General features: G+C 42.4%; 1 protein-coding gene across 2 annotated transcripts in view; it reads right to left on the minus strand.

Annotated features, from left to right (window-relative positions):
- The window catches only part of Wwtr1 (WW domain containing transcription regulator 1), a 117,252-nt gene extending 92,654 nt beyond the window's left edge, over positions 1 to 24,598 (minus strand). Inside the window, exons 1-2 of one of the 2 annotated variants that reach the window (XM_028763552.1) lie at positions 24,432 to 24,598; positions 23,539 to 23,973 (exon numbers count right to left, since the gene is read on the minus strand). In XM_028763552.1, coding sequence (XP_028619385.1) covers positions 23,539 to 23,973; positions 24,432 to 24,598 — 602 coding nt within the window. Of the gene's footprint in view, positions 1 to 23,538; positions 23,974 to 24,318 lie in introns of both variants that reach the window. The other variant, XM_028763551.1, reaches the window with a different exon arrangement.
- Between the last annotated feature and the right edge of the window lie 608 nt (positions 24,599 to 25,206).

The raw sequence follows: 25,206 nt of genomic DNA on the forward strand, positions 1-25,206 counted from the left end.
AAAGAAAGAAAGAAAGAAAGAAAGAAAGAAAGAAAGAAAGAAAGAAACTAGATAAACAAATTGGCATACAGCTTTAAGTGGAATCCTGGATAGTCACTAAAAGTCCTATCAAGGGCCCTCACTGGTGAAACAGCACAGGTTATTTTTACAAAACAGGCTGACTTTGGTTTTGTGAATCAAAGCCATTATCCACTGATTTAACAACATCATTTCCATGAAACTGCATCCTGACATACCTATCTGAATGAGTGACAAATGTTCTTTATGGGCAAATGCAGACTTGCAAAAGCAGAAGTTGGATTGTTACTTTCAGAACTAATAATCTCCTGAGTGACCGCAGACAAGAGAAGTACAATATGATAAAGTTACCACAGACGGGAAATTGTGTATGATGTAAAACCTCACAAACCCCTCTGAATGACTAAGGTTCTTCACACTTAACAAGAATTTCCTCATTGCCTCTATCTAGTTTGGATAATGCCACAAACTACATTGGTGTGTTTCTATTCTTCACAGCTTACACACAAGGTCAGGCTGGGTTCCTCACCTCCTGCATGGCTTGCATTCTTCTTAATCTGTGGTTATTATCTGCCTAGAAGATCCCTTCTGGCCACAGAACTTTCCACCCTACCTCCCACTAACATAACCATTCCAATTGAGGAAACTGCTCTTACTTCATGGTAACTATGTGATTCTTGGACAGTGACTAATCCAATACCTCGCTCTGACGACATAGGGAAGACACATAAACAGATACGACATTCACTGCAGCTGGGGGGAAAACCCTCTCATCCCTTCTAAAATTGCTCACCTGGGATGTGGAAGCCTACAGCTGCCTGAATCCATATGACCATCAGCTGGAAAAAAGAATGTGGCCGAGGGGTAAAGAGACACCAAGGAAACGGCTGAAGATTCCAAAAGACACTAGATACACAATCAACCTGGGCCTCACTTGGCACACGCACTTGCACTGAACATCCACCAGTTTCAGCTGGAACAGTGATGACTTGTTGGACTAGAACAGGCTCACTCTTGATCAGAGCAGGCGGGAAAGTAGAGAATTATTCATTTGTGCTACATTTATGGCCAAAGACCCAAGCCCTACAGACTGAATACTCCCAGTGGGGCTAGTTCTTCAGTGGAAGTAATTTATCGCGTGTAATGACCCAATTAGCTGCATCTTTCTAAAATAGCAGGCTGGAGAGGGGCTGCAAAAGGTTAAGAGATTGCACTTTCAGGACCTGAGTTCAATTCCCAGCACCCACATCAGGCAGCTCACAAGTGTGTGTAATCCCACTTCAAAGGAATCTGATGCCTTTGGCCTCCCACAGAGACACACATATATACACAGAATTTAAAATGAAGTAAATGTTTAAAAAATAAAAATAGCAGGGCAGTGGTGGTGAATACCTTTAATCCCAGCACTCAAGAGGCAGAAGAGGCAGATCTCTGTGAGTTCAAGGTCAGCCTCCTCTACAGCTGGAGTTCCAGAACAGACAGAGCTACATAGAGAAATCCTATCTCAGAAAAGAGACAGAGAGACAGATTAGTTTTTTTTTTTAAAGTAATAAAACACCAACATTTGCACTAAGGGTATGTATGTTCTGTATGTATGTTCTGTTTCTTACAAAATTGGGAAGACAAATCATAATCACTGTAATACTAAAAAAAGCTGATTATCAATGAAGTAGAATTTGACACAACAAACTACCCTGCCCTTCTTTGTTTTTGTCGTGATGAAGCAGATACTAAGACGACAGGCAAAGAGGTGCTTCCTCATGAGGAAACAAGCAAGCCCTGACACTAAATTCCCTGACTCAAAGCAAGTGCTCCCTCCTTAATCACGGACACACCTCCACTCAACCTTATGTGTCTACCAAGTCCCACCCCAGATGCCTGACACACAGCTGAGCTCACGATCAAGGTGACACTCCTAAACCATGTAACCACACAATGATGACAGCAGGGTAATTGTCACTCAGGAAACAGGAGTTCTGCTGCAGGGCTAAGGGAAATAAAAACACCTCAGATGGCTTCTAAGCCAATGTCAGCTAAAATGGGCAGGTCTTAATGTGAAGAGACTACGTGTGGAGTAACTGAATACCAATTCATTCTCAGTCTTCTGTATTATTGAAGCCTACTATTTTGAAGTGGGATTTCCAAAAAGCCCAGTAGATTCTCAGTAGTCTAGAGCAAACCAGGTCAGATGAACATCTTATACCTCATCATAAAATCCTCAAATCAGGTACTAAGCAAAGCTAAAAACTTGACATCCTGTGAATAGAGTAGTGTACGCCTTTAATCCCAACACTCCAGAAGCAGATGCAAAAGCATCTCTATGACCTTGAGGTCAGCCTGGTCCAGATAGAGTTCCAGAATATATAGGGCTACATAGAATGACTCTGTCCCAGGGCAGGGAAAAAAGCAACAACAAAACAAACAAACAAAAACCCCAACCCTTATCTTGTATAGACCAGAATTTAAAGAGAATGGCTAATGCAACCATAAATATATTCTGTAACATATTAAAAGAAAAACTGACCAGAATCAAAGTAATATTTAGCATACAAATGAAAATGGCTCTCACTTCATTAATATATTAAGCCCCCCAAAGCAGACTCTATGTTCTTGGTTAGAAGTAAAATTTTACTCCTTTTTAAAATAAGTTCCAAGGAAAGATCCTGCAGGTGCTTGCCCCTGTGAACAAAAGAGCATCAGTTGGAAAGGTGCCCACACTGAAGGTGTGGGTGATACAGTGGTGAAACACACACAGCACAGGAGAACATCCAAAAATAGCATCAAAAACAAGGTGTTGCCCAATCTTGTCACATAGTAAGCAAGTAGTTGAACACCCACTCTGTCCTGAGGTCACCAAGCAGTTGCTTGGCCAATACTTTTTATTTATGCCCCGCCCTCTCTTAATTCACACTAGTGTAATATCCTGCCCATTGGGCCACTCCCCAGCAGCTCTCCACAGCAAAGAAATCTTGGGCCACATAAGCTAGAAATGGAGAAGGAAGAGGAGGAGGAGGAGGAGGAGGAGGAGGAGGAGGAGGAGGAGGAGGAGGAGGAGGAGGAGGAAGAAGAAAAGGCATAGGAACTGGAAGATTTTGAGTTCAAGGCCATCTTGAGGACAGCCCAGGCTACACTAAACTAGCCTAGGCATGGGACCCTCATTCAGAAACCAAAAATTCAATATGCTCAGGTAAATATAAATTTCAGGGAAACGACAAATAATTATTTTTACAAGCATGCTCCGTGCCAAATTTGGGTTGTGTTCATACAAAAAAAAAAAAATTTGATCCAATGTTTATCAGAAATTCACATTTAAGTGGACATCAGTATTTTATCTGGCAAGAATTTTTGTCATTGAGTACCCATTATCTACTCCCCTTCTTCTTGACTACAATCTACAATTTAAAAACCACTTCCCCTCATTTTCACCCATGGGGGTGGGGAGTCACATGCAAGGAAGTCAACCCCATATTTACACCAAGCAATGAAATGAAGCAGATGAATATCAAATTTTGATGGCAATACTGTCCTCCTGATACTCGTAAAGGTGAAAAGACTTGAGAGGGGAACACATGCTAGGTGCCTTATAGCTAAACCAGGAAAAAAGTGATTTCATGATAACAGCCTAAGGAGAAGCACTGTGGCTAGAGAGGGCACTCTCAGATCACAAGTATCAAAGGCGATGTCAAACCAACTGGAGAGATCCATGTTGTATAGCCCCTGAGGACACAGGTCAGGTCTTCCTTGCCTTTTCATACGGCATATCCCTGGAGCAGTCTGTTTGGTTGTTGTAACGGCCTACTGTTAAGACAGTTTGGAGAAACTATATGAGCTGCACCCTTAGCAGCAAAGAAAACCAAATGAGCAAATTCTAAGACACTGCCACTGAAGTGAATGTTGCCCACTGGTATGCTTCAGTACATCAGGTAACAAGCTCATTCTTGCCAAGCAGTGTCTTTCCCAGCTGGCGGAATGCGTGTAGCCCTAACAAGAGCAGAGACAATGTGAGTTTTCAGAGGCTTGGGAAAATGGTTATTTAGAAGGAGTGTATCTGTTTCAAACAGTACCAAGAAAAATTCCAATCAGATGACACAGTCTTGAAGTTATCTCTGCCAAACAGTTCAAAAGAACAACTCAAAAGAAAATAAAAGAAAAGGTGTTTCCCAACTCCTACACCACTATCAAGTCTGAAGGCAGGAAAGGCCTTAGCCTCCCTGTATCTCTTTTCATTTTGTTTTGTTCTGTTTTGAGATAAGAGTCTTTCTCACTAGGCAGCCCAAATCTGCCTCAAACTATGAATTCTCCTGCCTCAGACTTCTGAGGGCTAGGATCACAGGTATGTGCTACCATACTTAGCCTTATTTAATGAATGTTGTTGTTTACTTTTCAAAAATGTTTACACTTCTTTCTCAAACTAAAATAAGTGCCTTTGATTTTACAACAGAGTTCCTTGGTTCTCAAACACAAGCGCATGCGCACACTGCATGCCCACTGAGGCTACTCACAGCCTTGTAAGAAAAGCCACTAAAGGTCACCTAAGAGCAAGTTCAAGGTTTGCTGGGCTACAGAACCTGCCCACCTTAAACCCCACACACACAAAAAAAAGGTTTTTAGTTTAAATCCCATTTCATTATTGCATTATTTTTATAGTAACTTAAATGCTAATATTTGAGGAAAGTATGATTATAAAAAATAACTTATATAAAATCAGTATTAAATTTTGTTTCTCTAGCTCTGAAAATGAGCGTCAGTAATATATATATATATATATAAAATCAAACCACTACGATAATAACAAAAGATAAAATTTTAAATTTTTCTACTCTCTTTTGTATTATGCATTCATCTGGGGACAAAATAACCGGATGGTAAGAACTCCCTCTTGCTCTTCCTGCAGACCAGCATGGTCCTGCTAGGCTCTAACGTAAACCAGAAATGCAGGCCAAGGACTGCCACTCTAGGTGATGCCCTGGTCACATGCCTGAGCCCTGCTGGGCAGATGAACAGTTTACATGTAAATCAGGAAACCTCTGAAGCAGAGCAAGGGGAAGCTGACTCATGGTGCCTAAGCCTAAGGTAACAAGAATGGCTAATGACTCCGTGACTAAGCCTTCCTTTTGCAGGGCCAAGATAGAGATGGAGAGGCCCAGAAGTCTCCCTGTAAGTGACGTCCATTCTCACTTCGTGTGTCTAAGTTCTATTCAACTCCAAAGGGTTACGAACTAGTGGTGGGAAGGACAGAGTTGATGATACTCTTTTGTCAGCATCTCCTATACAAAATATGGTTAGTCAGGAAATGACCTTCTCACAGTTCGTGAGCATAGGTCAATGAACTGCACAGGAGCTGAGGCAGGACCTGTCCCACTAGCCTGGGTCAAGGGACTCTAGACTTACAAACCCAACTGAGCTTTTTATTCACCTCTCATCAAGAGTGTGCAAGTAGAGGCTGTTTGGATTTATTTATTTAAAAAAATTAGTTTCACTTCTCTCTAAAGACCAGTGACTACAAATATAAAATTATATGCATTTAAAACATTACCTTAAAATACTTTTTTAAAAACGGTTAATCTGTATGTGCAGGAAAGTTTTACCTAAAATCTGAGGCTATATTCTCAAGGATTCCTTACAATTTCCTCAATTTACTAGTGACTTCACCCAGAACAATTGTTATGAATAACAACCTACAAAGTAAGTTAGGGCCAAATTAACATTTCATTTCTCATTCAACTAATTATAGGGGAGATAATATTTCAGGCCTCATCTACAAACCCCAAATATAAAGCCAGGGTGGTGGTCCAGGCCTTCAATCCCAGCCCTCAGGAGACAAATGTAAGCAGATTTCTGTGAGTTGGAGGCTAGCCCTTTTGACATAGCAAGTTTCAGGCCAGCCAGGACTATGCAGTATGCAGTAAGAACTTGTGTTTTTAAAAAAGATGCATATAAACACACACACACACCAACAACGTCTTTTTTTTTTTTTTTTAAGGCCATGAATTTGAGGGTGTCCTGTGCACAGGAGGAGGGTTTGGAGGGATTAAAAGGGAGAAGGAAATGATACAGTTATTGTATAATCTCCAGAAATACAAAAGTAGATTTTAGAAATTTAGCTCAGGGATACAACCTTTAAGTAAATGCCATGAAAAAGAAGTAACCCATCTTGTCCCCATAAAGAATAAAACATGCACCCTCTGTACCTTTTCCAAGCAATGGCAGGTACCTCAGTCATGCTAGCCATTCTCAAAGGGCCCGATGAAGCAGGGGCCAGAGCATAAAACTAGACAAAGGTGTATTAGGAGTATGAGGAGGTGGGACAGGTGACTACAGTTAAGAGCATTAGCTGCTGCTCTTACAGAGGACCCTGGTTAGGTTCCCAACTCTGCATGGTTGCTCACAATTCCCTATAACTACAGTTTCAGCAGATATGACACCCTCCTGTGGACTCCACAGGCATCATCTTCACTCATGTAATACATATAAACTCACAAAGCACACGCACGCGCACACTTGCCCACTGCAGTTAAGTTTGAGAGGGAAGTCTTGAAGGTACTATTCTAAAACAGACAACTTGAGCACTTATTTTATAATTTTTATGTATTTACTTACACACTTACTTGCTTTTATAACCACAGTAAGGTCCCTCTACACTGCTGAGCTCCAAGTCCTTCCTAGCATAGCTCTGACTCTAGGAAACAGTCAAAATAGACTCCACTGTATTACACACAAGGAAACAAGAGCTTGCTGGTTGTGTAATCCCATTCAGTGGCACAGCCATGATTTAAACCAGAATGTTTAACTACAAAACTCATGAGCACTCCCTGACTGTTCTCTGGTGATGACAGCCAAGTATCCAACCTGTCTATCCACACTAGGCACACACCACCATTAGGCCCAGATCCCTACGTTTGAAGCAATGAATGGAAACTGTAACTGGTGACCATAGAAACCACTGAAGAGAAGGAAGAGGCCACTTTTCTCTCAAAAACAGAAAAAAACTGCCAAAAGAAACAACCTGAGTATTCACCAGCAGATCAACAGATGAATACATCAACAATATTCATCTGCTTACAATATCAGTTAGCCACAAGGAGAATGAGGTACTGTTCCTGTGAGCTACCTTGAAAACAGTAGGCCAGCCAAAAAAGACCTGTCATCAAAGTCCATGATGGCATGCTTCCACTTACACGAGGTGAATAAGCAAATGTAGAGAAACATAAAACACACTAGTGATTATTTAAAGCCAGGAAGGATAAACAGATGAGGTGGGAGTGGGGATAGAGAAGGGTGACAGCTAATAGTTGTCTGGCTAGTAGGGGTTTTCTTTGTGGTAATGAAAATGTTCTAAAATTGAACTATCTATCCATGAATACACTAAATATATTGGATTATATATACTTTAGGTAAATTATATGTTATTTAAATCATATCCCAACACATCTTTCTTAAAAAAAAATTCATTAATAAAATTAAAAGGAACCTTGGCTAATATCTTCAAGTTCCTCATTGAAGAATGAGGAAACCAAGTAACAAACCCAATATTCAGGTCTAAATCAGTTTCCTAACGTACTCTGCCTACTGGATACACTACTCAATGTCCTCCAATATGGGGCCCACTTCAGTGCTAGACCAGGTATGACCCCACAAAAGTATGCTAGCCTTGTTTGAGTTTTTAAGTCTGAGAAAATGAAGTTATGCCCAACAACTTTTGGTACTAGACTCAAGGGAAGCAAATAATACTAGAAGGTGAGCATTTGGGCAGGAAATAAAGCCAAAACAGATCTCCATCATAGAATGCACTGGGTAAAAGATCAGATAAGAGGTGGAGATACTACAGGAAGGAGGTAAGCACCACTCAGGGGCCAGCAAACAGTGGGCCTAGATGAGTAGGATGGGGTGTTCATATTGGAAAGGGTAAGAAACCCGCCAGACGGTTAGCCCTGACAGGACAGGACTCCACTGATTGTGGGAGAATGGAGAACAATGGAATGGGAGTGTCTAGTTACAACCACAAGGGACCAAGGTCCGATACAAGGAATTACAGCCTACAAAGGAACAATCAAGTCACAGGAGGGTGGAGGCAACAGGAATGGAGAAGCAGGAAGAAAAGATGAGATCCCTAAGAGGTGAGACAGCACACAGTCAACCATGTCAAGGATGGAAAAGGGCAGCCAGGGACAAGGTCTGGCTGGTATATAACTTTGGCCAAGTTAAATATCTCCATCGTGGTTTCCTGACTCAACGGCGCCCCCCCCCCGGGGGGGGGGGGTAAATATAGAAAGTATCAAAAGGAATGTATAAAGGCATAGTCACTCACACTTTTAATACCAGCACTCAGGAGGCAGAGGCAAGAAGATTCCCATGAGTTCAAGGTCAGTCTGGTCTGCATGGTGAGTTCCAAACCAGCCAGAACAACATGGTGAAATGCTGTTTAAACCATTTCTAAATATATACATATATACACACATACACACAAACATACATACATACATACACACACACACACACACACACACAATGACATAAGAGTGAGGCTTCTGGTAGACAAGTCAATGTAGGGGTAGGTGTATTGGGAACTAGGTGACCCAGCTCCTGAAGACAACAGCAGAAGCAAGGGAAAGCCTCACGGTCTCTCATCAAAATATCCCTTTTCAGTCTCTAGTCCAGTTATTCACTCTTAGGTTCTAGAAAAAAATTAGACTTGGCCCTGATCTTTGAGGATGGGCCTTCTGAGAGAAAAAGAGCCAACAGACTAATGACTATTCCCTAACAAAGTCCAACCATCGTGAATGCTTAAACATGATCTCTATATGCATGCACGTGCACACACACATTTTAAAAAAGGAACTAAAAATAAATAAATGTGAACTATCGTGCAAACACAATATACATTTAGTAATTAAACTTGTTGAGTGCCTTGTCTTTGGATAATCAAACTCTCCCCTAAAAATGATAAAGCGGGCAGCAAGGTACTGAGTAGGTAAAGGAACTTTTGGGTTAGCCATGTTAGTAATAAACATCTCAAGATAAATCTCTATATGAAACTATTAGCAATGAATGAATGATTTATAATGGAGTGATCCCAAGAGAACAGTCTCCCATGGGTTTATCTGACTAAATTGACGAAATTTCCTTTCAAGTTTCTTTATGGGTAATGGTGGGTCACTGAGAATGAACCTGAGGCTGTTTAATATTCAAGACTAAATAACTCCTCTGACATAAATAAGCTCACTGTTGATAAAGTTTACCTGATTAATTACAACAAAGATCCCAAATTCCCATGTAATCTCTTGTATTAAATGTAACAATCCCGTTAAATTCCTGTAAAATCCCTTGAAACAAAAACAGCTTTCTCCAGCTCTGCTGAGAAAGTTTCAGTCTCAAGAGCTTTTGAAAGCAGACTGGGTAAGTGTGGTAAATTTCCACCAAATAGAGCATGAAATAATCTGGGAATGGCTGTGTACCATGTGTTACTCACAGCAATGGTTTCTCTCCCGGATCTTCAGTTGTTCAGTCTGAGGAGGTGATGTCTTAGAAAGTATGGTCAGACAAGAAAATAAATGCCAAAAATAGTAGAATATATTACAAAATGAAATCTACTTTATATATAGCTACTATGCTAAGGACAGTGGGACACAAAATGAGCTCATGACACATCAACTGGAAAATGATCACATGATAAAGTAGAGATGTGAAAAATCAGCTGTGTTTATTTCAAGACGTATCAACTGAATCCCTACTGTCTATCTGGCTAAAGGCTAGGTGCTCAAGAAATACAAAATGGTCAACATTTGATTTTTATCTGTACTAATTTACAAATAAAGAATAAAAATAAAACACAAGACCCGCTGGGCAGTGGTGGCGCATGCCTTTAATCCCAGCACTTGGGTGGCAGAGGCAGGTGGATTTCTGAGTTTGAGGCCAGCCTGGTCTACAGAGTGAGTTCCAGGACAGCCAGAGCTACACAGAGAAACCCTGTCTTGAAAAACCAAAAAAAAAAAACCAAAAACAAAACAAAACAAAAAAAAACCCACAAGACCCTTCCATCAGAGCAGACCAGGGTAGCCTACTAGGACCAAACTCAACTGCAAACCAAACTCGTACTATTCCATCCAATCTAAATGTGTCCATTTCTGCCTCTGAACACCCAGTGACATTGTCATGATTTCAAAAGCTGGAGAGGTGGCTTAGCAGTTCAGAGCTCCTGTGGAGGATGTGAGTTCAATTCCCAGAACCCACACGAAGCAGTTTACAACCAGTTACAATTCTAGCTTCAGGAATCCAATGCTTCTGGCCTCCTTGGCACTGCACTCATGTGTACAAACACACACACACACATACAATTTTTACAACATTCAATGCCAACACTTTATTTCTTGGTATCAGTGTACATGAAGCTAAAGCTAACCCAAAGCCCAGTCCATATTTTCAGATGACAAGTCAGGGAAATGAATTAAGCTCATTCTTTTGACAATAAGCATTACACAACATTTTAAAATCCAAATACTACATGGTACAGATTAAATTACTATGAGGATTGGGGAGATGTAGAAAGGCCTTCTCTGCTTTGAACCATTAGGGAGTTAGGGAGGAGATAGAGTTGGCTGTCTTAAAAAAATAAGCACAAAGGTAAATGGGACGGCATGCAAGAAGAGAAATCACAACTATGTCCAGCCGCTCTGCATGGACGCTCGTGACATTCCTATGTACAAAATGGAACAAAGGCTCAGAAACAGGCATCATTTACACAGCTCCCCCCCAAGTCTGTTTTGTAACATAAAAACCCCACTCCCTTGCTGTACACACATATGTGTGGACAATATATACACATATATCTGTATACACACTTGGCTGGGAAGAGGCTCAAGCTCCCCTAGCATCGAGACTCTGAGGGTTCACCTGAAGGGCAATGGCATTCACATTAATATTTGCTCTTGACTTCACATTTTAGCCAGGAGAGACAAGGAGTCTGATCTCTATATCTGCTTCCTTAACTCTTTGAACCTTTATTTTTCTCTCTCCATCCTTCTTAGTATACGTTTAAAAAAAAGAAATGAATGCCACAAAGTCTGAACATTTCAATTCAGCCCACATGACATTTCCTTCACATTTAATTACTTCCATACAATTTACATCCGCTAGTCACGCTAGACCCCAGAGTATTAAACATGCTCCTTGACAAAGACGCTCTTGTCCAATAATAACCCCCATAATCAAAGTTCAGGAATTATGGGTAAAGCCCAGCTGGCTGATGGATGAAACAAACAGGTTTTTAAATTCATCCAAGCAGGCTCCAGACCAGAAACCAACCAAAGCCGGCCACTCTAATATCATGCTTAAGAACAAAGGCAGGCAAAGTTGCAAAAGGAGCAGTCTTTGCCTGCAACCACCAGCTTCATGTGGCTTGCCCTGAGGAGCCAGCATGCCAGCATACCTGAAGGCTTGTTCTGTTCTTAAGGTTTTTAGGTATGAATAATGTAAACTAGTGTTTAAATGTTTTTAAAGTAGTAAATCATTCTTCAGGTAAGCTCTTTTATCCCCCAGAAAACTCAGGCAACAATAATTATCTATGCCGTAACAAAGGGAATCTACAAAACACTGAATCTTTTATGAGTATTTCTACTTCTAGACACTCGTTTAACCTTATGTTACCTTCTTCAACTTTCCCAAAAATTCAGCTTTGCTTGAAAGTTCATGATAACGCAAGAGTCCTAACACAGCTTCTTGGGTCTCCCTTACTCCCATAGGCCCCCTTTCACAAGAATCTTGCCACTTTTCTTACAAAATCCCCTTAAGACCATTTATAATTTCATGCAACCTATCCTCATGCTCAAAGCCCATTCAGATTGCCAAGTACAAACAACCTGAACTGTCTCTCAGATTCACACTCATTTTTTAGATAACTCATTAAAGTTCAAATAGTCTACACCTCAGCTCATCTTTATAAGTGGCTGTTCTGTCTACACATAAAAGTTAGGACAAATATAGACCCACCCACTTATACCATTGGGACCTTAGAAACTGACAGATGACATGTTTTGCTTCTAGCCAAAGAACTACTTTTGATCTATTCTAACAAAAAGCAACTCTGAGCCAAGTATGGTGGGTGACACACACATTTAATCTTGGCATTCAGGAACTCTATGAGTTCGAGACCAGCCTGAATTACATAGTGAGTTCCAGCACAGGTGACCTATGTAAAAAGACCCTATCTCCTAAAGAGAGAGGGAGTTGGGGGAGAAAGAGAAGCAACTCTGGGAGCAAGCTGATGGTGATGGCTCAGCAGATAAAGGTGCTGGATGCCAAGCCTGAAGATCTGAATTTGATCCCTTTCTATGCCTTTATCCCAGCATTCAAGAGGCAGAGGCAGGTGGATCTCCACGATTTTGAGATTAGCCCTGTCTACATAGTGAGCCAGCTAATGCAATACAGTGAAATTTGGGATTGGGAAATACAATAAATTTAAGGCAGACTGGGGCTGGTAAGGATACAATGGTGGATCAAGTGAGGGAAGGGGGAAGGGATTGGGGGATTGAAGGCTGAAATTGAAGGGTATTTGGAGGGTGGTGTGGAATGGAAGCTTCCTAATATATATGCAGGTGATTGTCTTAGTTGGGGTTTGTTCCTATGAAGAGATACCATGACCACAGCAACGCTTATAAAGGAAAACATTTAATTGGAGCTGGCTTACAGATTCAGAGGTTTAGTTCACTAAAGTAATGGCATGAAACATGGTAGCATGCAAGTAGACATGGTGCTGGGCAAGGAGCTGAGAGCTCTACCTCTTGATCCCCAGGCCAACAGGGAGAGAGCTGACTAGAGCTTTGGAGGCCTCCATCAAGACCACACCTACTCTAACAAGGCCACACCTCCTAATAGCCCTACTCCTTATGGGCCAAGCATTCAAACACATGAACCTATAGAGGCCATTCCTATTCAAACCGCCAATGATCTTCAGGAGGACTCCTAATAATGAGAGGTATAGAATCTTAACTGGCTGTCTCTTGTAGCTAGAAAAGGCTTCCAATACCAGGACTGAGTTGCATTCTATTGAGTTGTTAGTCAAGGGGGTTCCATGGAAATCATCAAGCAACCCACACTGTTGCTAAGACAAAAGGTTGCTCTCTGCAAACTGCCAGTGAGGGCCCCATTGCCAAAGACAACACTCACACAACTCATCAAACATGGAGAGGTTGAGCTGGTACCTACATAGAGCCTTTATGCCTACATTCTAGTCTCTTGGGTGTAGGAAGGTACTCAGCAGGCAACTAAAAGAGAAACACCAACCAGTCACAAAACCTTTGACGTATAATCTGTCCTGCATGCAAAATGTGCTAAGGCCCAGAACATACGGGAGTAGTCAATCAATGTCTCATTTGACTTAAAGCTCCCTTCTCAAGAAGGAGCCAAAACTCACTGTCCAAGAACCAGAGACTAGATAGCCCGGAGACCTAGGATTAAACCAAACAATGAAATGATTCCTAATAGTATTCTGCTATACTCATAGATCAATGCCTTATCCAGTCATCAGAGAGGCGTCTTACTGCAGCAGATTAGAACAGATACAGAAACCTACAGCCAGACATTGCTTGGAAAGACTCTAAATTGGAAATCTCTATCAAATCCCTCCCCTCAGAGTTCAGTAAACTTCGAGGAAAAGGAGACGAAAATCTGGCTCTGTCCTGCCAGAGAAGATGAAAGACACCAAGAGAACAAAGCCCTCTGAACCAACTAAGCAGACAGATGAGACCATAGAGGCTGAAATGGCAAACACAGGACCTACAGGGGTCTGCACCAGGTCCTCTTTGGCTATATTGCAGGTTTCAGCTTAGTATTTTTAGGGGATTCCCGACTAGGAAAATGAGTCTCTGACTCTTGTGTCTACTCTTGGGACTCTTGCAACTTCCTCCTACTAGGTGGCCATGTATAACTTCCATATGATAGCTTTTGCTTCATCTTATCGTATTTTATTGTGCCATGTTCGGTCATTATCTCTTAGAAGACTGTTCTTTTCTAATAAGAGACAAAAAAGGAGTAGCTCCAGAGGGAAGGAGAGGCAGGAAGGAACTTGGAAGAGAGAAGGCAAACTATAATCAGGGTATATTGTATGAGAAAATAATCTGTTTTCAATTAATTAAATAAATAAATAAGCAAACAAAGATTTTCAAGGGACATTTCACTCAATATGAGCTTCTAAATGAATGTTTTAAAAACCTGATTTTTCTTTAGCATCCCAATGAGTTGGCATATAGGATAATTTTAACTCTGAATATATCTAGGTCTGCATAATTATATCACATCTAGAAGCTGGCAAGATGGCTCAGCAGGTAAAGGCACATGCTAGCATACCTGAGTTCACCCCTGGGACCCACATAGTAAAAGAAGAAAACCAATTTCTGCAAATTGTCCTAACTTCCACTCACACTGTGGCACAGGCAAGCTCTGGCACACGCAGGTATGAAGAGAAACATTAAATAACTAAATGTCATATAAAAATGTAATAAAAACTCATCTTCGCTTCAGCTGACAAAAAATCCATGACAACTGTTTATGTCCCCATACTCATAGACAAGTTTATAATCCTTTCTTCATGCAGCTCTCAATCCTAGGATCCATAAAGCAGATATGAATCACCCAAGAGGTTTACCAGGCCTTAAGGAGGACCTTGCAAAAGTTACTAAAACTCCTTGAAGACACTTTGCTTTAAGGCATGCATAAGCAATGCTCTTCAACTGTCCCGGAGCCACCTACTCACCTATGAGGTAAGCTAGGTATCCAGACACATGTGCAACTAAGAAATCCTTCAGTGATTTTCAAAGCAATTCACTACGACTGAACAATTAACAGGTTAAATGGAAAGCATGGGGCAGCAGCTGACTCCTATCACTGTGGCTAATAATTACAAAGAGCTGCAGGACTGCATAACTTGCTCTAACATTGTCAGACTCTGTGTGAAGCTTCACAGTTTGGGATGCAGGCTTTAAAGTCATTTGTTTAAACACTGTCACCCAGGCTTCCATAATGACCCAACACCCTATGCTGTTCCAACTGTGAAAGAGCTGTTGAATGATCACTGATCAAGAGTTATTAAGACTCAAGCAACAGACAAATACAAAGAGCAAATGCCTGCCTTGTGTACTGAAGGGATCCCAGTCCTGAGGCCTTCCTTTGGGGCTGTCTTTTGCTACACCAGAGCCCACCCTCACCATCTTCACCCGCAAAATGCAGAAACTGCTAAATCAGTAACTCAAGCTGAACTTGTCTTACACCAGCAATGGGATAACTTTTTAATAGACGAAGAAAAAAAGATCACACTTAGTTATAGCTTAACCTCCAAGCAGCTGCTCCTTTATCCCTCGCTTTCATTTCTTCAAGCTACTCCACGATGCAAATTCATGGCTGGATTTTATGATATTTTATGATATTATATTTGGCACAAGTTAGCCAAATATATGTTAGATGATAGAATTTAAAAATCTCTATTTTCCTTAAGTTGTATATACATAGGCTTATAGTTTACAACTACAGAAAACAAAAACTCATAAAGTGGGGGTGGCTGTACTACAGAATTTTCTAAATTGCAGAGCCGAGCATGGGGTCACACACCATTAATCCCAGCACTGAGGAGGCAGGAGTACAGAGCAAGTTCCAGGACAGCCAGGGCTGTCACACAGAGAAACCCTGTCTCAGTAACAACAATCATCATCAGAAAACTTCAAGAATGTCATGAACAGAACTTAAGTTTATCTTCTCCTACATGAACCCTCACCCCTCCTACTAAATTCATATCTACACAAATCCCAAATCTGTGACAGTGCTCCTAAATTTGCAAAATGCAAACAAGATGGCTTTAATTTTTTATTTATTTTTTACTTCATGTACCTACATGTATGTATAGTGCCCCTGGAGGGCAGAAGAGGACCCCGTAGACCTAGAGTTACAGACAGTTGTGAGCTACCATATGTGTATTGGGAATTCAGCCTGGGTCTACTGCAAAAGCAGCCAGGGCTCTTTAAAGCTGAGCCGTCTCTCCAGCTCCATGAAATAGCCTTTTAAGCGCAATATAGGTTTTAACTATAAAATGTAACCAAAGTTAACTCAGTTTGCTAGAATCAAGTATAACCTGAAAATTTTTCTTGCATTAATCTCAGAATTGCCTTTGCCAAGTACCAGTTCTGGCAAACAAACAATAAAAACAACAAGAGACAGGAAAGATAAACCCTCATCCAAAACTACACATTAGAGCTACAGAAACACACTTAGAAATGATACTCTCCAAACATAACCTGCTGCTTTTACGGCTATAATTTAGTATGACACATTCCAACAATACATGCCACTAACTAAGACTGACCATGAGCCAAGAATGAAGAACAGGACAAGTGATTATTTTATCAATTAGGGTAATTCTTGAATTCAAATCTGGTTTTTGTTCTTATTTTGGAGGGTTTATTTATATTACATTATGAGTATGAGTGTATTGCTTGCATGTATGTCTGTGCCCCACAGGCATGCCTGATGCCTAAGGAGGTATTTTTCCATGTGAATGCTGGGAATTGAACCTGGGCCCTTCACAACACCAACTCTGCAGTCCCCAAATTCAAATCTTGTAACTTAGGTATAAAAACACTGGCTTCAGATCTCATTGTAGTAGAGACCTTAAGCAAATGTACAGTGTCTCCACAAAGCATCAGACCTATGACATGAGGGAACCACTCCTCATCAGGGACACGAGAGTCTCATAAGAGACCGTAGGAGGCCTGTAAGAGAACATGTTGCCCACAACTATCTGAATTCGTATTTTCTTCATTTTTCCAAATTATATTACTAAATTAACATACATCAAGCCCCTGTTTTTGCCATGACCCAGCAAAAAGTGGCCTCAGTGGGGAATATGTTCCCTGCACATGTCTAGGTTCAGGGTGCTAACTATTCCTTCTTACCATTCTCTTTCCTGGATTGTTTTTTTTTGTTTTTGTTTTTTTTTTAATTTCCTCCTACCCGGCCGGGCAGTGGTGGCACACGTCTTTAATCCCAGCACTTGGGAGGCAGAAGCAGGTGGATTTCTGAGTTCGAGGCCAGCCTGGTCTACAGAGTGAGTTCCAGGACAGCCAGGGCTACTCAGGAAAAACCCTGTCTCGAAAAACAAACAAACAAACAAATTCCTTCTACCTTTCTGACTATTCACCTTCATGTCCTTTACAGGATCTATAAGGACTTCTCTATCTGAAGCTCTATGAAACCTCATCCACACTTGGACTCAAATCTTGACATATAACAGACTGATTACATAGATTAATCGTAGTAGCCAAATGGATTGGACAGAGCACAGACTCTATCCTAGATCATAATGGCAAGTAATACATAGACACACTAAAAGTTACTTAGACATACCAGAAAAAAAATCATATTTAAAAAGTCATGGTCCACCTTCCCTGAGTATTTATAAGCAGTCAACAGTTGTTAGCCAATCTCTCACTGAGGGGATGTGAGGAGTTAATGGCTGTTGGGAGGGAGAGCCATTTTCTTCAGTGATGTCGTTAGTAAGGTCCTCATGCCCTATAAATAACTCCTTCCCATGCTATGTAAGCAATCCTAATTAAATTCACGGGGTCTCAAAAACAAAAAGACATGAAAGTAGAAGAGAAATTAGCCAGGGAAGTGGAAGAGGATCTGGGGAACTGGAAGTCAGGAAAAGGTAATGAGGAACAACTATGATCATAATATGTGAGAGTCATCTATGAAAGTATAATAATGAAAACTATTATTACATAGAATTAATATATAGTAATTGAATAGGAAATAAAAAGTGTTTCCTCAGGAAGAAAGAAAATCAGAGTTCAAAACCCTGCATGGTCATCACAGTTAAAATCCAAACTCTCAGGCACTGAATGGGAGTATCATCATGAATTTGAGGCCAATGTGGGCTACAGAATGAGACTATGTTGGTCAAAGTATGAAGAAAAGAGGATGTAACTTTAATCAATGAAGAGGACGAAAAAAATCATTTCATTGTGGGTTGGATATACTCTCCCCTGATTGGTTAAGGATTTATAATGTCAGACACAAGTACTAGTTTAGAATCTAACCTAAGGCCTGGAGAAGTGGCTCAGCGGTTAAGAGCAGTGACTATTCTTCCAGAGGTTCTGAGTTCAATTCCCAGCAACCACATGGTGGCTCATAACCATCTGCAATGGGATTGGATGCCCTCTTCTGGTGTGTCTGAAGACAGCAACAGTGTACTCATATACAATAAATAAATAAATAAATATTAAGAAAAAAAAAAGAATCTAACATAAGCCAGGCAATACCTTTTTAGTCCTAGCTCTTGGAGGCAGAAACAGGTGGATCCCTAAGAGTTCGAAGTCAGCCTAGTGAGAGACCTTGTCTCAAAAAGCCAAAACCACATAGATAAAATCCAATTCTAACTAATACATAAGGAGATTACTCATTTTATAAAGTTAAGATCATAGATTGTTGACTGTGGATTTTTCAACCCTAAGAATTGCTTATGAAGGGCATAGAGGAACAGTTAAGAGTACTTGCTGCTCTTGCAGAGGACCCAGGTTCAGATCCCAACTCTCACATCAGATAGCTCACAAATTCCTCTAACCCTAGTCCCAAGAGAGTTGGCACTCTAGTCTAGACTCTGAAAGAGCCATTACACACATGGCATTCACACAGGCACATACACATAAATAAAACTAGTAAAAATAAATATTAAAAAAACCTTCTGAGTATAACAGTATACCACTTTAATATTGCCAGCAATAAGGAGGCAAAGGTGAATGGAGTTCTATAAGTTCAAAGCTAGCCTAACCCACAGAGCAAGTTCCAGGATAGTCAGTGCTACACACTGAGATCCTGTCTAGCCATTAAGACAGAATGTAAGGAAGGTCCAGTTATAGATTCCAGGCTCTGGTAATGTGTAGGTTCCAGGCTCTGGTCATGTGTAAGGTCCTTGTGAACAGGCCACCTGTAAGAACCAGTAGCTGACTTACAGAATGGGGCAGTATACCAGAAGTGACAGAATGGGCTGAGGCATGCAGCTCAGCTGACAGAACGCTCGCCTAGCATATGTGAAACCCTGGGTTCAACAGTATCAACCAGGCATAGTGGCATGTGCCTGAAACCCAGGCAGCAAAGGCTGGACTATCAATCATAAAGTCATGGTAATTTTCAGCCTTTGAGAACAAGAGACCCTGGTCAAAAGAGAGAGAGAGAGAGAGACAGAGAGAGAGACAGAGAGAGAGACAGAGACAGAGACAGAGACAGAGACAGAACCCAAATAAATAAATAAATAACACAAGCGATGTGTAAACAAAGAAAACTAGAATCAGGAACTAGGCTCTTTCTATCTTATCAGAGCCTACCACGGAGGGTTAAAGAGGAAACTTAAATTAAATACAGATACAATTTTTCAAAGTTTAAAGGTTCCCACCTGTGCGCACTAAGAGGCGGAAGGAAACAAGTATTGTTCAACCAAAGTCGACTATGCTACTAGATCAGCTACCAAGTGTAAAGAGGTTTAATCAAAAACAACATTTTAACATAAATTTCACCAGGGTGTGGTAACCACGCCTCTAATTCCATGGCTCAGGAGGCAGTGGCAGGCAGGAGTTCCAGGACAGCCACAACTACATCATGAGATCCTGTCTTAAAAAAAATAAATAGTAATAATAATAACAATGAATTTTTAAGAATGGCCAATGTTATAGTATTAAGAGCAGGAGTTTTCTACAATAACATTTATAGCATAAAGACTGAATAAGTTGACTGAAGATCATCATTTTCTCTATAATTGTTCATGCACAAAAACCATGTATGCCATTATAATCAGAAATTTAAAAATAAATGAAAACCTCGAAGGGGAGCTGAAGAGATGCCTTGGACATTGGACAGCTTGCTGGTGGGTTTGTTTGTTTGTTTGTTTGTTTGAGACACAGTTTCTCTGTGTAGCCCTGGCTGTCCTGGAATTCACTCTGTAGACCAGGCTAGCCTCGAACTCAGAAATCCGCCTGCCTCTGCCTCCCAAGTGCTGGGATTAAAGGCATGCCCCACCACTGCCTGGCCAGCTTGCTGTTCTTCCAAGAGCACTGGGGTTCCCAGCCCAACTGGATCTGAAAAGTCTAACCCATGAAATAAACTAAAAAATAGCCTGCAGTGGGTTCAGCAATCAGTAAACCAGACCGACCCTGGGCTGAAGCAGAAGCTTTAGAGGAACTGTGGTTCAGCTTTCGCCACACTTGGTTTTCCCTCCTTATCTAGTACCTTAAAGACAACCACCGCAGAGAAAAGGCGTGGATACTCAAAAGGTGACCTTTGAGAAACAGAAAGGATTACCTTCAGAGACAGGCAAATCTGTGAGTTGGAGGCCAGCTAGGGCTACAAGTAAGATCCTGTTTTAAAAAGAAAAGTAACAGAAAGTGATGATATCACATACCTAGGAATAATCTATCCTACCTAAGAAAATGGCAAAGGACTGTTAAAAGCTTCTTAGATGTCTCAGCTCTACTCCCCATAAAGCTTTGAAAGTGACATAGGCAAAAAGGGAGTTTTGAAAGGGAAAAGAAAACCTGATTTTTGGCTGGAGAGATGGCTCAGTGGTTAAGAGCACTGACTGCTCTTCCAGAGGTCCTGAGTTCAATTCCCAGCAACCACATGGTGACTCACAACCATCTGTAATGGAATCTAATGCATTCTTCTGGTGTGTCTGAAGACACCTAGAGTGTACTGGTATAAATAATAATAAATAAATAATTTTTAAAAAGAAAGAAAAGAAAACCTGCTTTAAAATAGATGGAATCATTTCAGTCAGATTACCACTGTTAAATAACATTACTTCTGCCAAATCACACCTTCATCCTCTACACTCAATTTTTCTAGCCAAAACATAAAAAATAAAATACAAAAGCCACTAAACCCTTAAACTGCTAAGTCTGAGGCCAGCCTGGTCTACAGAGCTAGTTCTAAGACAGCCAGGGTCACACACAGAAAACCCCTGTCTTGAAAAACAAAATAAAACAAAACATACACAAAAAAGCAACAACAAACAAACCCCAATACTCTCAAACTGATCCTTGTTGATTATAAATTCTTTTGGTTTCTAATCAATACAGCCTGAGCTCCCCATAGTCAAGCATGGGATTCTTCTGAGTAATGGATAGATTCCAAGAGAATTAAATCAGGGTGAACAGCTACCATTTTTCTTAAGGCTATGTAACAAAGTGTGGCACAGAACATGCACCTTATTCAAAGTTCGAACAAAGCTCTAAAGGGAATCAAGAATTCTTGGCAGAATGCATATTCTACAAGACAATATTCACAAAAACATAATTCCTTAAATTCTTAGTCACTTAGCCAAGAAATTTCCAGGGACGGCATCAGGTCATGCCAGTATACTATTTACACTCCATCTACCATTCAAAATGAAATGAAGAAGCACTCTTAGTGGGAAGCGTGCCCGGAGCAGCATGGGTAGACAGAAATGGATCACAGCAACTTTCCCTATACCCAAGGCTAACGTCTATTTTTTCCCTAAATCACAAACACATCTGAGAAACTTTAATCATTAAAAACACATGTAGAAAAGAATTTGTTTTTATTTACAAGTCATTGTTTTTGTCTAGGTTCCCACAGATATCAGGCAAGCCCAGCTCTTCCACATATACATGTGCATTCATGAGCAGTTTAAAAATCATCTGAGGCCAAAAGGGACCATCAAAAATTATTGAGATGTTACTTATGTTTATTGCAAAGTTCACATTGGTAAAAAGTCACGGTGAAATACATACAGCTGCATTTGCTTAAGTGAACTTAATAATATACAATGCTACTTTGAACATGTATGCTGTACAGAAACTAATATCTTCCTTTGTAAAATTAGAAAAAATGTCATGCTATTACATCGAATATGTGACCTCTACCTCCACTTAGAAATCAAAGCCCTGATCACGAGTCTACACCATGGTTCTATTATCTAGACACTAGCTGTGTGAAAAAGCCATTGAGTTGGCTTCAGGATGCCATCACCACACTAAGCCCCAAAACAAAGATTAAAAATACAACAAAACGTATCCCCAAGAGGCTGGAAAGATGTCTGGGTAGTTAATACTACTTGATGCTCTTGCATCAAGGACTGGGGTTCAGTTCCTAGCACCCAAATCCCAAATTAAGGGAGGGAGTTGCAGCTCACACTGCCATTCCTGGGAATTAGACATCTTCTTCCGGCCTGCACAGGCACTTCATGTATGTGGTACACATACATACACACACACACACACACACATACACATACATAAAACTAAATAAATCTTAATATGCACAGGATGTCAACAACTTTGGGATAAGGAAGAAAGAGCTGACAACCAGTATAAGTCTCAGATATGCTCATGGCAAACGTCATCCACCACCATCCGTTCATTCTCTGAGGGCCTCAATAATCAAAGGACCAAAGATTAAAGCCAAGGAGCTTGGCATTACACTTTTAAAATAGTACATGCTATCTTACATTTGAACCCTTTGAAGCAAGGCTACGGCAACAAAGAAGGGCTCTAAGATGAAGTTTAAGACAAGTTCTTAGACATCTCCCCTTTTAGCAGTGAAGACTAGCTGAGCTGAAGTGATTCTGCACCAAGCAGTTCAGCCACAACTTCCGTCTAGGCCTTTTCTAAGCCTGACCCCTGTGACCTCACTGGCTCTGATAACAATTCAAGTTCCAGCCTGTTTCTCCCTCAAGAACTCCTGTCTCCTCTAGCAATGGAAAATACAGTTCTCTCTACAACCTAATTCAAAAGGCTGAATCTAATGTAAAATTCACGACATTAAAAAGCTAGCACGATGGGGCATGAAGAATGGCAATGCACACTACTGCCATGCCGTGACAATATTTTAGGTTACCAAGTGTAACATAAGACTCCTGACCCAATTTCCACACAATTTGTTGGTCCAGCCCATAACTACTTTACAATGCGGTTGGTAATTACATTACTGTGCTGTGTGGTCATTACGTCACCAGCTGGGAGAGGTAAAGCCCACCAGGCACTGTGTTCTTTTCCGGCTTGCTTTTCCTGCGTGGCTGAAAAACCCAGACCACCTACTCACCTGGCTCTGAGCTAACTAACTTAAGTGAAAGCGCTAGACCCAGATTTAGGCCAAAGTCACTCACACTTCCTTTTCCCAAGTTTAGGTGTTCCGATGTCCTGGATCTCTTAGGGCTTAAAGCACTACAAATGAAATTAAACTTATTTCACCAAACTGTTCTCAGCTCTGTTCAAGTCCAACTCCCAGAGACTCATTCCCTACTTTTTTAAATTTGCAGATCTCTCTCTCTCTCTCTCTCTCTCTCTCTCTCTCTCTCTCTCTCTCTCTCTCCTCTCTCTCTCTGAAGCACCTTGGAAGAGGCTCTCTCTCTCTCTGTCACACACCACACACACACACACACACACACACACACACACACACACACCCCACAAACGCATGAGTATCGGGGCATCGCAACTTTGCCCCCTAGGCTGCCGACAGACTTACTTAAGGAAGTATCTCTGGCCAGTGGCTGTGAAGGTCATCTCCCACCCGGGGGGCAACGGCAGCTCGTCGGTCACGTCATAGGACTGCTGGCGGAGATGTGCATGCTGCTGTGCAGGGCCTCCAGAGGCGCCCGCACCGGTGCCAAGCTGCAGGGATGCGGGCGACGAGTGCGAGCGGACGTGCTGCGCGCCGCCAGCTAGTCGAGGCCCGGGGTGGCCGCCCGATGAGTCGGTGCTGGACTGTCGCGAGTGCGAGCCCGAATCAGGCTCCTTAAAGAAGGACTCCGGGAGGATCTTTTTCCGCCACGAACTGGGCTTGGGGTTCATGACAGAGTTGAAGAGGGCTTCGAGGTCCGTGTCGAGGTCCTGCGTGACGTGGATGACTTGCTGCCCTGGCGGCGGGAGCGGATGGGGCACCGAGGACGGATTCATCTTTCTACCAGAGAAAAAGAAAGATCAGGTCAGATCTTTTAGTGCAAGTCAGAGGAGGCGGGGAGTCCTGGGGGAAGGACAGAGAGAACATAGAGACAGTTAGGTGTGGGTCCAGGGACCAGCCGGTGGGGGAGGGGGCGCCCCTGGCCTCCGAGATTATGCAACTTTGCCGCAGCAGAGAAGCTCCTCTGAGCAGGCAGCCGCGGGAGGAGGTGGGAACGGGGGTGCCTGGACCAGACTCAGTCGCAGCCTCCCCTGACCAATACTCCCGCCGCCGACCCCAAGCGTCTGGACTGCGGTCGTCTAAGAACCGGACGCCAGAGAGGGTGCGGGGCGCGGCTGGAGCTACCTGGGCACGCGGGGAAGCCAAGCCTGGGCGCCTCCCGAACTGACGAGCTGGAACTCGGCCCCGGCTGGCAGATCCCGAGCGGATTCCCAGCAGCCGAAGGTTTATCCTCTTACATCCCCGGAGCCGGCCTCCGGCGCTCGCTCTGCGCGAGGAAGCGACAGAGAAGACGTAGACGAGCTCGGCCGCCGCGGCTCTCGGACTGTCCCATAAACAAAGTTTGCAGCAAACTCCCACCCCTAGGAAAGAGGCGGGCCGAAAGTGGAGCTGTTGAATTATGCATGACCTCCTGGCCGGAGCCAGCCTGCCCCACGCCCCTCCTCTTCCTCCTCCTCCCCCCCTGGACCGGCTGGCGGGGGTGGGCTGGGCACTTCGCAGCTCGGGAGAGACGGTGCCCCCGCCCCGCCGCGCCGCGCCGAGCCGACCTCTCCCGCCGAGAGCTCTATCTGCATTCCTTTGAGTTTACCACTGACTTGGGGCGGGATCAAAGGGAAAATGGTTCAAGCCTCTTAAATCAAGGGGTTATGGACAAAAACCAAATCGGAGAATAACGGAGGGCACGCGGTTGAGGGTCCAGGGCCCTGAATGAGTCTGTCCAGGGCGCTTGCCCTAGCCTTGAGGGGAGCGCCTAGTCCCCGGAATGTGGCACGGGGCGCGGATCTGCCAGAGGTCGGTCCGGGGCGCACCCTGGCTCAGGGAGACACCCGCGAGGCCAGACTTTCCACGGAAGGCTGCTTAGCGCTTGTGACCATATTTGGTCTGGTGAGGAGACAACTTGGCCGTTTGGCTTTCAATTGTCTGCAAGACAGTTTCCAAAAAGTGCCGCTGTTGCTGAAGATGCGGCTTCGCCAACGAGTCGACTGTAAACTACCAACTTTCAAGCCTTTCATC

The sequence above is a fragment of the Grammomys surdaster genome, unplaced genomic scaffold (assembly GCF_004785775.1).
Source record: "Grammomys surdaster isolate TR1022 unplaced genomic scaffold, NIH_TR_1.0 139, whole genome shotgun sequence".
NCBI lineage: Eukaryota > Metazoa > Chordata > Mammalia > Rodentia > Muridae > Grammomys > Grammomys surdaster.